The sequence below is a fragment of the Papilio xuthus genome, unplaced genomic scaffold, assembly GCF_000836235.2.
Source record: "Papilio xuthus unplaced genomic scaffold, Pxut_1.1 DF829660.1, whole genome shotgun sequence".
In the NCBI taxonomy this organism is placed as follows: domain Eukaryota; kingdom Metazoa; phylum Arthropoda; class Insecta; order Lepidoptera; family Papilionidae; genus Papilio; species Papilio xuthus.
This window is the reverse complement of record NW_013528989.1, coordinates 1,183,476-1,198,506: the sequence shown is the minus strand read 5'-3', so window position 1 is coordinate 1,198,506 and position 15,031 is coordinate 1,183,476. Positions and strand designations below refer to the sequence as shown.

At 33.5% G+C, this 15,031-nt stretch overlaps 1 protein-coding gene across 9 annotated transcripts in view; it reads left to right on the top strand.

Moving 5' to 3' along the window:
• The window catches only part of LOC106116439 (uncharacterized), a 37,404-nt gene extending 29,060 nt beyond the window's left edge, over nucleotides 1–8,344 (top strand). For 6 of the 9 annotated variants that reach the window (XM_013310337.1, XM_013310302.1, XM_013310319.1 and 3 more), the window contains exons 2-3: nucleotides 6,442–6,567; nucleotides 8,057–8,344. In XM_013310337.1, coding sequence (XP_013165791.1) covers nucleotides 6,442–6,567; nucleotides 8,057–8,292 — 362 coding nt within the window. In that variant the 3' untranslated portion in view covers nucleotides 8,293–8,344. Of the gene's footprint in view, nucleotides 1–1,108; nucleotides 1,314–2,501; nucleotides 2,889–4,220; nucleotides 4,405–6,441; nucleotides 6,568–8,056 lie in introns of those variants that run through there. The other 3 variants (XM_013310311.1, XM_013310286.1, XM_013310293.1) reach the window with 3 other exon arrangements.
• The last annotated feature ends 6,687 nt before the right edge of the window (nucleotides 8,345–15,031 follow it).

The following is a 15,031-nucleotide window of genomic DNA, read 5'->3' as shown; positions in this document are numbered from 1 at the left end:
GTCGTGTTATAACTATCTTATTGCATGCAGTATCCATCAAGATAAATCTGACATGCATAAACATAGGAACACCTCATGATTGATATATTGACGTATTTCCTTTTTAATAAACTAGCGGTCGCCTACGATTCCGTCCGCGCGGAATTAAAAAAAAACATAATTAGTAACCTATATGTTCTTCCAGACTATGTTCTACATCTATGCCAAATTTTACAGGATCCGTTGAGCTGTTCTTGAGTTGCCTTCTAACAAACATACATTTAACCATCTAAACATTCGCATTTAAGACTAAGACTAAGACTAAGACTAGCAGTTGCTGTTGCAGTTGAATTAAAAAGTCCACCTAGAAATAGTGTAGCTTCCCAACAGTGAAAGAATTTTGCAAATCGTTTTAGTAGTTTCAGAGGCTACTCAATGCAAATACTTAATCAAATCTTTCTTATTTATCACATTAGTATAGATATTTTAAACTTGCTAACTTTAGCCTGTGGATTTACACATATATATTGTTATGAATCATATTAAAACATATCGATATTTTATTCTTAATTAGGATATTTTGGTGTAAATACTTTTTGAGTACTTTTCGTACAATAAAACGAAATTATTAAACATAATATTACCTTTTTTATTCGAATAGGAATTGTAGATTTTGACTTTAACAGGGCTTCTTTCTTTGGCTCATAAATCATTTTAAATCTTATATTGACAGATTATCTAGTATTGAAAAAATAGATTGTGCGAACCAACTCTGTTACCGGATTTAATTTAAGACAAGACACTTAATGCTAAAGCAATAAGAACTATATTTCAATAAACATTAATATGTTTAACTGCATTTTATTTGTTTGTAGACCTCCATATCTTTAAAACATATCTGAGTATGCCATTTTCAAAATAGCTGGCTTTGAAGTGACTTATAGTTTAAAAAAATATGTAAATCCAATATTTAACAAAAGAAATAATAATAAAACTCAGTCTGTTTTTAAATAACAGTGTGGTGACGTTTAAAATTATTTGAAATACTTGCAACTGTTTTTTTTAAACAGTTTTTAAAGTCTGTGTAATAGTAATACTTATTTTTGTTCTAATATTTAACAATAATTAAGTGTTAAAAAATAAATTAAAGGTGATCATATTTTGGGAGAGTTTTTTGTAGCTGGCAATAAAAAACAAGATGGCGCTTGAGAATGACAGTGTGACTCACTCCGCGCGGGGAGAATTGACAGTTGCAACGATTGCGTATATCTCTATATTGTCAACGGTTTTGGCGATGTCTTTTATTATAATGTGCATCAAAGTGTCTTCTTACGGTAACTATTATAAATAATTTCTAACTAATGCTCGCCCGTTCGATATTCAACCAATATTAATAAGCAAATAATTTCTTTTAGCAAAAATAGCTGCATTATGCCATCGAAAAGTAGCGTTGGCCTGGCATGGATTGCCTCACTGGCATCAGTTAATGTTTACATTACGCCAGCGCTGATTTTGAGCTCTATCCTACTGTACTGGATTATTGTAAACTAGGATTTATGCCTTTCATTTCCCTATAGTCTTTGGGGAAGAGGGTTACTTGATACTACACTAGCCTGTCTATGCGTAGGCTTGTGGCGACACTTATAGCGCCCTATCCTAACACCAGTACCGGAAAGGGATAATATACTTTTAAATAAGATTTCTGCAAAGGAAACTCTTGATAATTAAAGAAAAAATGCCTTATTATTCTAGAAATGTTTGACATAAATTAATTACTAGATCAATGATCTGAAAATTTGATTTTTGATTCGATTAGATTTTATACATCATTTTTTAAAATCTAGATCGTTGTTATAGAAGATAATTGGTTGTTTGTCTGATGATAAAGATATTGATTGAGTGTTAAATAATATTTTTTTATCAATTCTCATTAACCATTTTAATCATTTTAAGCTCTATTTGGGTTTATGCTAGAATATGTTTCATGATAATAGTCGCTTGGTTTTGAATCCTCGACCACGTGATCGTATGTTCTTACTATTAACCACTAAGCCTTTAGCGTTTCAATAGGTTTCTAAAAGATCTATTTAATTTACTGTAGATTAAAATTGTGGCAAAATGATTCTAACTCTCGTGTATCTTATCCTTTTTTCTTACCAAAGATAACAAGAACGTGTCTTGATATAAAATATTTGTTATACTAACTGTCACCCGCGACTCCGTCCACTCAGATTAAAAAAAACGTAATTAATAGCCTATGTGTTCTTCTAGACTATGTTCTACATCTGTGCCAAATTTCAGCGAGATCCATGAAGTCCTTACGTGGATATGTTCTAACAAACATTCATCCATTTAAACATTCGCATTTATAATATTAGTAAGATTCGTATGATAGCTTGTATTTACAATTTCTTACATATTTCTGTCATCGATATTATCAACATCTCAATAGATAAAGTTTTAAGATATATGTCGCAAGAGATTCAAAAATGTTGTTTTATCATTTAGTCTTAAAAAAACCATGCATTTGATAAGTTTAACTTACAATATGGAGTTAACAGTGATAAAGTGATATTGTGTTACATTAAAAAAATTAAATTTAAAGCACTCGTTTTGTTTGAAAAACAAACGAATCTTTGTGCTGATTAATCGAGTCACGTACTTATCTTGTTTGGCAAACAAACAAATTATTGTGCTGTGCTCAAATATTTGAACCAATATTGGAACAAACATGGCTCCACCATTCGGATACCCCAACTATGATTTTATAGAAGAAGATATAAAAGAAAATGAAACAGTTGAAGATGACGTTGGCTATCCTGAAATGGTGTTCTGGTACACCGTTGTAATGGTCGCAATGTTACTCCTTTGGCTACTCATATTCTTCTGCCTAAGGATAATTTCAATAAGTATATTGATTTTTATAAGTCACATGACTTTTATCTAATTGTTATCGGCTTTAACGTGATTGGTTCATTTCGTATTTTGATATCGTTGTTACATATTATCCCCTTTATTATATTTTTATTTTCATAATTTGCTTCATTCAAATATATTTAATTCTTGATTCTATAAAATTTTGGTGTTTAAAATACCACGACCACACAGAAGACAGGCGTGAAGTGGAAGCAATTCCGCGTTTCGTCTGATCAGTGTGCGTCCCGGAGGCCTAATTTAGTCATCTTTCCCTTCCTACCCTTTTTCTTATAAGGAAAGAATGGGAAGTTGAATTGGACTTTCCGGATGAGAGGATGCATGGGAAGGGAAAATATTTTCTTTCTGTACATCATCTCTTCCGTCGATTAAAGGGAGGCAACGCATATGCAATTGCGTATGTCTATGGGCAACGGTCACTTCGCTATTTTAGCGTTTTCAGGTGGCCGATCGCTTGTTTGCCACCTTAGTAGAACACATAGCCATAATTAACTTTTTTTTAATTTCGTGTGGACAGAGTCGCGGGTAGAATGTACCTATAAATTGAGTTTTCACCTATATATGTACATGTTGTTATTTCTTCTTTTTCTTAAAATAACAAAGTAAGGTTATGATGTATTTTGGTTATTAACATGTTCCAAATTTAAAAAAAAAGATTAATGTCAAAGTAATGATTTATTGACTATTAATTACACAATATTTTAAATTTAGAAAGACGCGTTCTTTCTCTGTCGAACGCTTTTCATTCGTATACTGTTATCTCACTCGCTCCATGTAAAATCATATTTCAGCTAACTTCATGGCGATAACGCGTGCTTTACTGATATAAAAACATTTTACTTACGGTAGATGTATGGATGTTTGTTACAAGATGTAGAACAGAATACATAGACCACTAAGGTTATATAATTCCGCGTGAACGGAATCGCGGGTGAAAGCTAGTTTTAACTGTAAATGGGGTGTTGATCTCGATTCTAAGGTGATAAATGTTTATGTCCTATTAATATTGCGAATATTTTGTTATTGCTGATATCTCGCATGCGTCATTACAAATTGAGGATAATTCTTGACTTACGTTTATTATCTATGCCTATTTATTTATCTGATTCATATAAGTTATTGCTTATTCAAATTATTATCACATTGTGTCGTCTTTTCCTCATATATTTACACGGAAGTTAATATTTTCCTCATGGCTTTGATTTTTAATCGATTTATTTTTAGTTTGTGATAATTTTGCGATGATTTTTATATATTATTTTAACTCGATAATTCGATTTTGATTTTTTTTTAATTGTGAATATTATCTATTTGATTTTAAAATGAGATCTGAAATTTTTAATGAAAATACGTTGAGTGATAGTGAAGAAGATTTAATTGATGATGTTATTAGTGAATCTCTTAGTGACGTTGTTGTCTATTTATTTTACGGTTGCGTCGCGATGTTGCTTATAGTGTTTAGTGTGACTACATTACGAATGTTAATACTGGGTAAGGTATTATAACTACTAATTAAATAAAAAAAATAATTAATAATTAATTAATTAATTTAATTATTACTTAAATTTTGTTTTTTATTATATGTATACCGGAGTAACTGATAATTGTTAAATGCTAAAATGTCGTGAGTGTGGGTTGTTGTAATTTTGTGGACTGAATATTATATACCTATTTGAATATCGGTGCCCACGATACAGGCATTGCCTAGTGTGGGCATCACTAGATTACCCAAATTAACCATAAATGGTAACTTAAGTCTAATTTAATTTCATAGTTATGTGCAATTTTATTATGTTAGTTATTGTTTCTTGGTTTAATCTGTATTACCTATAATAAAAACTTTTCTTTCTTTCTTTCTTTAAAATTGTTCGCGACTCCGTCCGAGCGGAATTAAAAAAAAACTTATTAGCTTATATTATTTATTAACTCTTAATGCTATTCAAGTTTATAAAAACATCACTAAAAACTAATTCTCAAAGGCCGGCAACGCATCTGCTTCCTCTGGTATTGCTGATGTCTATGGGCGTCGTTGAACACCTCGGTGTTCCCGCTGCTCGTTTGCCACCTTCTGTTATAAAAAAAAAATCATAGCAAGGGCAGCCTTACCGCTATAAGCGATCTCTTCCAGGGAATCTATGTAGTAGAACAAGAGAACTAAAATAGATAGAGGGGTATGTGTTCTTCCAGACTATGTTCTATATGTATGCCAAATTTCAGCGAGATCCGTTTAGCTTATCTGGAGACTGTACAGAGTACTGTAACAAATGTCCATCCAAACATTCGCATTTTTTATATTAGTAAGATTATTTGCCTTGTGCAATGAAAGTACGGTAGCTTCGTTTTTTTTCGTATGATTTTAGTAATGAACTTATAAAAGAAAATAATACCTTTTGTTCTCTAAAATGGATTTTATAATTATTGGCACTTTTGATTAAGCTGACGTCTGTAGTAAGCAATAGGCAGTTTTTTTCCACATTTAGTAAGAGACAAGTAAGTCGCTTGATACAATGACTTAACTTCACTTGTTTTCACCAATAGAACAAAAGTTATATAATAGGCGCCTCAAAGATAAAAATGGAATTGAAAATTTCATATGGTAAATATAAAAACAAATAATACATCGGCTTTTGTATCTTTTCTTGTGTAACCGATGGTTTCTGAAAGTAAATTCTCCGTTTTATACATATTGTAACCTCTTTAACTCTGTTTTTTCAAAGATAATGGATGAGGATATGTTTTATAAAGACAACGGTCTCAGAAACCCACGGTAAAAGGCCCAAATTTATTGTTTTCTTTAATAGATTTAATATTCTTAGATTTGGTAAATCCGTAAAAATCCGTAAAACGCATTTCCGGTTTCACATGATGCAACACGATGTAACACGATGTAAATTCTCGCTACGTTTTTTATGACCAGTTTTATTCATAAATTACGATGAAAGGCCTAAAAATTTCGAGACTATTGGTTATTATATTTCACGATTAACTTGTGTTTGTTTTTTTTTGATAAAACCCAAACCTAGAAAGATTAGCGTTGATAAAATACTAGTTAGGTTAGGAAATTAATTGTAAATAACCAGGTCATCGGTTTTTTAACCCGGATTATTTTTATAATAAAAATGTTTTCCTTTTATTGTGTCCTTAATTAGTTAATAAATATTGTGTGATAACTATTGTTAAGAAGAAAATCCGACAGTGTGCCGGTGTACTGGCGCAACACTAGCCTTGCTTACTGATCATTCTGACACTCGACTTTGCAATGAAAGGATGCCATTCGCACCAAATGATTCTTAATAATAATGTCTAAAACTATAAAAAAAAGCTAAAACTTTCGTGACTTTCGAGTTAATTTTGAGAAATTTCAGTAAAGATGTACGTAATAACAAACATCAAATGTATCCATTTAAACTTTCTCGTTTATAAGAAAGTAAAATTCGTCGCCATACAAATCCCACCTGATGCTGCAACCTTATGATAAATTTGACTTTTGAAGCATATTATTTATATATTATTTTTCATTATTTTCAGGTCAAAAAACTCGCAATCCGCAGCAGAGGCGGCAGTACCTGGGGTCTCGGACGCGGACCTCGCTACCGCAGCCAGACCCCACGGTCTACGTCAGCCCCGCCAATTTACCCCCACCGCCGAAATATGGTAAGTGTTTTTTTAATAGAATTAAGTTTTAGAAAAGCACACCGCTGCTGTTTGTATAGTTAAACAAATGGTGGTTGTTTATTAACTATTTATTGAATAGTTACATAGATAATAAATATAAGAACAGAAAGTGCGTTATGGTAGCAGACACTTATGTCCAACGAATGTCCAATGAATAATTGTTTCCAGCATAGGAAAAAGCTTATACTAATTTAAATGTTGCCAATACAAAAAGAAATTCATGAGAATGAAATAAAAACAATAAATAATTTATGTGAATTAATTGAACACTGTTGTTACAATAAAGTTACAGTGGCGATAGAAAGAGTATTCCTTTTTCTATATGTCCCCTCTTCTGTCGAGTCCATTTCCACTTAAAAATTAGGCCTCCGGTACGCACAATTATCAAAAGAAACTTGGAATTTCTTCCACTTCACGCTTTACGCTTCTGTGGTCCTGGTACAACAAGATTTTTATGATGATTATTTTTTTCTTTTTGATTGTGTCAATTTTTTTATATCAAATGGTGGCAAACGAGCGAGCAGCCACCTGAAATCGCTGAAATAGCGAAGTGACCGTTGCCCATAGACAGACGCAATTGCATATGCGTTGCCTACCTTTAATCGACGGAGGAGAGGATGCACAGAAAGAAAATATCCTCCCTTTCCATGCATCCTCTCATCCGGAAAGTCTAAGTCCACTTCCCATCCTTTCCTTATAAAGAAAAGGATGGGAAGGGAAAGGGGACTAAATTAGGCCTCCGGGACGCACAAAAATTAAGCGTTGATCCGTTCGTGAGTTTCGTTTGTCTTTTTAATATATAGATTAAGTTATTGTCATCAATTTTGGAATCATGGTATATAATTCATCGCTGCCTTTTAACTGTTAAAAATGTCTTTTAATATACAAAATTAATCTTTTTAAATAACGGAAGCGATATAAATAATTTGATAGGAATTGATTTGATACATTGTTATATTATCGATTTAATCATTTTTTTCCTATGTCGATTTTTATGGCTTAAAAACATTTAGTCGTAGAACTCGGTATTATCTGAGATTATGAAGATCGATTTATTTTGTTTAATGATTTTCGCATTTATCCTATTACTAGCTGTCGCCCGCGAATCCGTCTACGTGAATTAAAAAATAAACTATGCGTTCTTCCAGAATCTGTTCTTCATCTATCTAAATTTAAACGAGAACCATGCAGCCGTTCTGGAGATAACTTCTAACAAACATCCATCCAGTCAAACATTCGTATTAATAATATTAGTTAGATAGTAAGATTTACATTCGAAGCACACTGTGTAGATGTGAAACGTGGATTTTCATTTAAAAAGATAATAAAATCTTAAAGGCGTTTGAGTCATAGTGTTAGAGAGAGATAGAAGAAATTAGACTTTAAAGTTACAGATGTTTTTAGATATAAGGGCAAATCCACTTAAAAATTTTCCCTTGTTATTAAACTTTTTTTTTACAATTTCCAGAGGCCATGGCACCGCCCAGCTATGAAGAAGTGGTTGGTATACACTATCCCAACTATCAACCACCAATGCAGCCAATCGCACAGCCCATAGCAACCGCTATGGCACAGAACGCTAGTGCCAATGTTGACACCGAAGCTGCAACAAATAGAAACAATGACAACCAATCAAACACGCAAACAACACTAACAGTCACCAATGAAAGGACCACTACCGCTGCAGTGGCTGTCAGCTCATGATGTGATCGCTTTTGACTTTGACAGATGTCACTTACGAGCCAAAGATTAAAAACTACGCATAGAGTAAATACTTTTTGCTAGTGGTATTTACTTTAATATTCATCTTGTCAAAGCAACAAAATTAACATTTTTACAGACAAAATATTCCAGTGTGAATAAAGTGAGATAACGCATTTTATATAATTCAAGAAAACGCCATTAAAATTTAAGAAAATATTAACAACTGAAATGTAAAAAGACTAAAGCTGGGGAAAGTTTGTTTGCAGCCAGTATTTAAATTCTAATATTGAATTTTCAACGATCTTTTTTTTTTGGATTCTTTTCGACGTAAACAGATTATAAATAAAAATACGCTTTTTAAAATGATTTTTTTATTAAAAGAAAATAATTTTCAGTCTTCATTGAGGACGTAAGACTGATTCTTATTTTTGTTTTATTACAATTGCATTTAAAAAAACAAACAGATATGTATATATAATATAAATTGAGCGTAACGTTAAGTGTTTGTATGTAAATACAATGTTACTTATTTGTAATCATATCATATTTTGATAATATTTATGTAATACATGATTAGTTTTAAGAATTCTGTTGTTTTATTTATCTTTCACTTAGCCTATAGCCTATGTGTTCTTCTAGAATATGTGCTACATCCGTGCCAAATTTCATCAAAATCCGTTGAGCCATTCCAGTGATACCTTCAAACAAACAGCCATCCATGTTCACATTCACATTTATAATATTAGTAAGATGTCGTATTATGTTTAACTTAACGTAACTTGCTTTAGTTTTTCCTAAGTTAATAAATACATATGAGACAAATGACATGGTTATGGAAAACTATTCTTTAATTAAAAGACATTCTAAGAGTTTAAACATTTTGGAATTCGGAATAAACTCAAAAACTACGGATGTCAGTTTAGTAGTTTTTGAGTTTATAGCAATCAAGTACACTCAACTTTTCCTTTATTGTCCAAAGAAAGTCTTTTGTTAAATTGTTACGTCATTTTGCCGTTAAAATAACATAATGATACATCCTAATCTAGCTACTTACTACTTACTAGTATTATAAATGCGAATGTTTAGCTGGATGGATGGATATTTGACGGAACCGGAACGTGTAAACGGATCTTTATGAAACTTTTCACAGATGTACAATATAACCTGAAAGAATACACAGGGTACTCATTTTTTTAATTCCGTATGGACGGAGTCGCGCGCTACGACTAGTAACATATAAAAAAGATATTGATCTAACATCAAAAATTATCTTTTATAGCTTTTATTAGTGACGCGATTGTGACATTAACAGTGACGATATTTCTACAGATAAAAAAGTTTTTATCAACTAATGGACATAATAGTAGAGCGTCGGTGGCTCAGGGGTCAAGCACTTGACTTGCAATTTGCAGGTCCTGGGATCGCATCCCGCCATGTACCAATGTGTTTTTCCATTTCCGATTTTCATATGTGCATTTATCCGAAGTTCTTACGGTGAAGGAAAACATCGTGATGCATCCTGCACATATCTGAGAAGAAATTCAAAGATATGTGTGAAGTCAACCAACAAGAACTGGGCCAGCGTGGTTGACTATGGCCTAATCACCCTTATCTTGAGATAGGCTCCGAGTCCCTTGGTACGTATATATAGCTGATGTTGATAATGGACATAATAACTTGGTGTCGCCCGCGACTCCGTGCGGATTTAAAAGAAACGTATTTAGCAGCCTATGTGTTCTTCTAGACTATGTTCTATAAGTAAGCCAAGTGACATAGAGATCCGATCTAAATATTCGCATTATATTAGTACGATACAAAAGTTTGGATGGATGGATGTTTGTTAGAAGGTTAACAGTGGTAGAGCCCGCTTTAACATCTTCGCACGAATCAGCCCGGCTCGCCCGGTGAAATACCACGACCACACAGAAGACAGGCGTGAAGTGGAAACAATTCCGCGTTTCGTCTGATGAGTGTGCGTCCCGGAGGCCTAATTTAGTCCTTTTTCCGTTCCCACCCTTTTCTTATAAGGAAAGGATGGGAAGTGGAAGTGGACTTTCCGGATAAGTGGATGCATAGGAAGGGAAAATATTTTCTTTCTGTGCATCCTCTCCTCCGTCGATTAAAGGTAGGCAACGCGTATGCAATTGCGTTTGTCAATGGGCAACGGTCACTTCGCTACTTCAGCGATTTCAGGTGGCCGGTCGCTCGTTTGCCACCTTATGATATAAAAGAAAATAAAAAAGAGGTATCTCTAGAACTGCTACATGGATCCCGCTGAAATTTTGCAAAATATGGAAAAATACATAGGCTACTAATTAAGTTTTTTTTTTTTTTAATACCGCGCAGTAGGATACGCGTGCGATAGCTAGTAATATAAACAAATCAAGGTTTGTTTTTCAATGCAAGTAAATAAATTATCTTTTTTTAGCTTTCATCAGTTAATGCGTTCAATCCATCAAGATTTTTGCGAATAATTATGTTTAAATGTTGTCGATTGATTTTTTCATAGATAAATGACAATGTTTAATTTACTGCAGTATTTTTAAAGCATTTATCATGTAGCGGAAATGCTGTTGTTTAAATTGATATGTCAACATCAAGATATGCGAGAAACAACTGGATAAGAAACGAAATTTAGAAGAGTTTTAACAGTGGTAGAGCCCGCTTTAACATCTTCGCTCGAATCGGCCCGGCTCGCCCGGTGAAATACCACGACCACACAGAAGACTGGCGTGAAGTAGAAGAGATTCCGCGTTTTGTCTGAGGAGTGCGGTACCGGAGGCCTAATTTTAGTCCTCTTTCCGTGGATATTCCAGATAATTGGATGATTATTGTAGACATATGTTTATGGGTGAATCACTTCGATATAACGAAACAAGGCAGCTGCTTGCTATCTAATATACATCTCTTCAAATATTTTGGCACCCCAAAGGGTATCGGCCAGTTTTTTTTTATATCAAATAGTGGCAAACGAGCGAGCGGCCACCTGAGATCACTGAAATAGCGAAGTGACCGTGGCCCATAGGCATATGCGTTGCCTACCTTAAATCGACGGAGGACAGGATGCACAGAAAGAAAATATCTTCCATTTCCATGCATCCTCTCATCCGGAAAGTCCACTTCCACTTCCCATCCTTTCCTTATAAAGAAAAGGATGGGAAGGAAAAGTAGCGCTGTTTCTTCTATGCTATGCGCTATGCCATAACACACTTTAGAATATGTTCTGAGCAGCGAATCGCGCGAACTTTAGAGCCGCCAGGATAATTGAAAAACATCATACTTCTTATTAATATTATAAATACGCGTACTTGGATGGATAGATGAATATTTATTTGAAGGTGTTTCAGGAACGGCTTCACGGATCTTTATGAAATTTGGCACACATGTATAGTATGGAAGAACACATAGACTTATTAAGGTTTTTTTTTAATTCCGCTAGTACTACAGTATACAGCTTTAAGTACATTAAAAACGTTACTAATTTTATGTGCTGGAAATATTTCTAGATGTAGAATGTATTGCAACAAATTAAAACTGTGTCGACATCAATTCGTTTATAGACAGACTCGCGATAGATCTTAAGATATGCGTATTTAATCTAGATCAAGCGGCGTTGATTTATTACCTAATTATATGTAACCAAATGAAAAAAAAATGTCATTACCTCGGGGAATTTTTATATCAGTAAAAACATGTTTTTATTTTTGAGTTTTATTGGAATGTCTCGAAATGTTTTTGCAAAGAGATGATGGTGTAAAGTCTGAAAATAACTGATGTTTTTCTAGTAAAGAATAAAAATCAAATAAATTTATTAGTAAATTATTCAAACTTTCGTGAGACATTTTAATAAAATGATATAAAAACGGTTAAAAACACACGTATATTCGTCCGGTGGCGGCACCGACTAGTTTCGAGCCCATCAGGGGCCATTCATCAGGGTGAGTGGGACTGGTATTATTTCGCGGACGTGGACCTCAGCTCACTACGCGCCAGCTCACTTAGGGCGCGTCTTGAGCGGGCGTCGAAGATGTTAATACCAAAGCGACGGTGGTGTTGCTGTTCAAAGATTGAATAAGATTGAAGTTCCGATGAAGTTGTAAGATTAGGAGGTATCCTATGTATATAATCAAGTGCGTCAAAACTAGCGTGTCTGTGACGCAATTTTCAACTGAACGGACTGAAGAAATATATATGTCCAAGTCCTCGCCATGTTGGTATATTGAAAATCACATTGGTATATGCTTTTCAATAATCGAATTACAGACGACAAATGCAAGATAGGCGTGAAGTGTGTAATTTAGCGTAGGAGGGGACGCAAATGAAGGGAATATCCTTTTTCTGTGAGTCCCTTCCTCTGTCGATTAAAGGTAGTGAACGCAACTGCAAAAGTAGATGTCTATGTGTAAGAGTCAGTTCGCTATATTGGCGAATTTCAGTGGCTGTTTTTTCTATTACCATCTTTTGCTATAGAACGGCGGTTGTTTGTTGTAGATATATTTTTATTTCTACTTTACATATTTACAAAACTCTCTTAACTTGGGATGTATAAATAAAATATGAGCTGTCAAATTAATCATTACCAAAAAGGTTTAATACCAAAGTGGAAACTTTTTGCGTTCTTCATTAATGTATAATTCAGCGCTAAACATGGCCATATAAGTACGCGATCACCATTTATGATAAAAACTACATCTAGGAATTGTCGTTTGAAAGTGTTTGTAATGGAGTCGGTAGAATCCTTCGAAGTGACTCGTAAATATAGAAAATACTAGCTGTCGTCCGTGATTCCGTCCGCGCGGAATTAAATAAAAAACGTAATTGATAGCCTATGTGTTCTCCAGACAATGTTCTATGTATGCCAAATTTCATCGAGATCCGTTCAGCCTTTCTGGAGACACCTTCAAGCAAACATACATCCATCCAAACATTCGCATTTATAATATTAGTATGAAGTATGATATTGAAACTTATCATCTTCTAAAACTCTAAACTAGGCTATCTATATAAATATAATTTATATTTGCATGTTTGTCTCATACATGGTAGACATCAGAGGATTAAAAATAAAAAAATAAGTTTATTTCGTAGATGTAAACTATTGTTTAGGAATAATTGCTTGTATAATATACGCAGGCGCACATCAATTATCTACATAATGGTTGATTGTGTTAAAATCTTACTAATATTATAAATGCGAATGTTTATATGGATGGATGGATGAATGTTTGTTTGAAGGTATCTTCAGAACGGCTTAAAGGATCTTAAAGACATTTAAAATACGTATAGAACATATATATTTAGGTTTTTTTAATTCCGCGCGGACGGAGTCGCGGGTGACAGGTAATAAAAGAATAGTAATTTAATTTCAAGCGTATGAATGTAAAGTTTATTTAAAATTGCATGATTTCTTATGGTCTCTAAACGTTGATAGAATTTAATAACATTTTTTTTAAAATCGTCATTGTTTATAGAACGGATTATTACTGGCATTTGATGTCGGATATTTTTAGTTTTTTTTTTATTATCTACGAAATTTTCAAATGTTATATTCTTTTGTTTCTTATTGCTTCTAAATTTTTTATGATGTTTTGAACAACCTTGATAGTATTCAAAATGGAATTAATGGGGCATGAATTTTAACCCTTGGGGGTAAAATAAAAAAAGCAGGCATAGTTTCACCTATCTGAAATCTAGCTTTAATTTGGATACGGTATACTAGCTATAAAATCAGATCTATCTCCGAAGAATGAAATCTTCGTAATACAAATTCAAAGACTTGGATGTTTAAAATAGATGGATGTTTGTTAAAAGGTATATACAAAACGGCTCAACGAAACTCGCTGAAATTTGGCATTTAGAACGTGGTCTGGAAGAACACATAGGTTAATTTAGTTTTTTTTATTCTTCACAGACAGTGACGCGGCCGACTAGTAAATTATTTTTTTGTTAATAAGAACTATATGATACTAGCGGACCGACAGACGTTGTTTGTCCTGTCTACACGTTTTTAATTTGAATAAATTAATATGAAGTTAATATTTGATGAAAATTGTGAATCTAAACCATTCCCAGATCCCCTTGAACACACACAAAAAATTTCATCAAAATCGGTCCAGTCGTTTGAGAGAAGTTCAGTGACATACACACTCACAGAAGAATTATATATATAAAGATTAGCCATACTAATTGTACGAAGTTAGGGTTGTCAGTTTTAAGTTGTGATATTTATTCCTTTAATTTCTTAGTTCTAATGTACTCCACCCTATGTGCAACTTGGCCTTAACGTACTATTTATATATCGACTCAACAGGTGTACTGAATGTTAACACGTGATATGAAGGTAGGTAAGTCCTACGAACAAATAAAGGCGGGTTTACACGGTGCGTGATACTACAGTCAGTTAACTACCGACAATTTCAATAATTTTACTAATATAATAAATGCTAATGTTTAGATGGATGGATAGACGTTTGTTTGAAGGTATCTCCAGAACACCTGAACGGATCTCAATGAAATTTTGCATACATATTGTAGCATTCGTTGTGCTATATTTGGCTCGTTCACGTACCGACACGTGTTGCCGGCTCAAAGGTCTGACATCGACTGACGTCCCCTCTCTCCGGCATGTACTTATGGCGTGTACGCTCGAGACAAACAACACTACGTTTATGCATACACTACACATATAGAACATACTCTAGAAGAACACATAGGCTACTAATTATATTTTTTATTTACT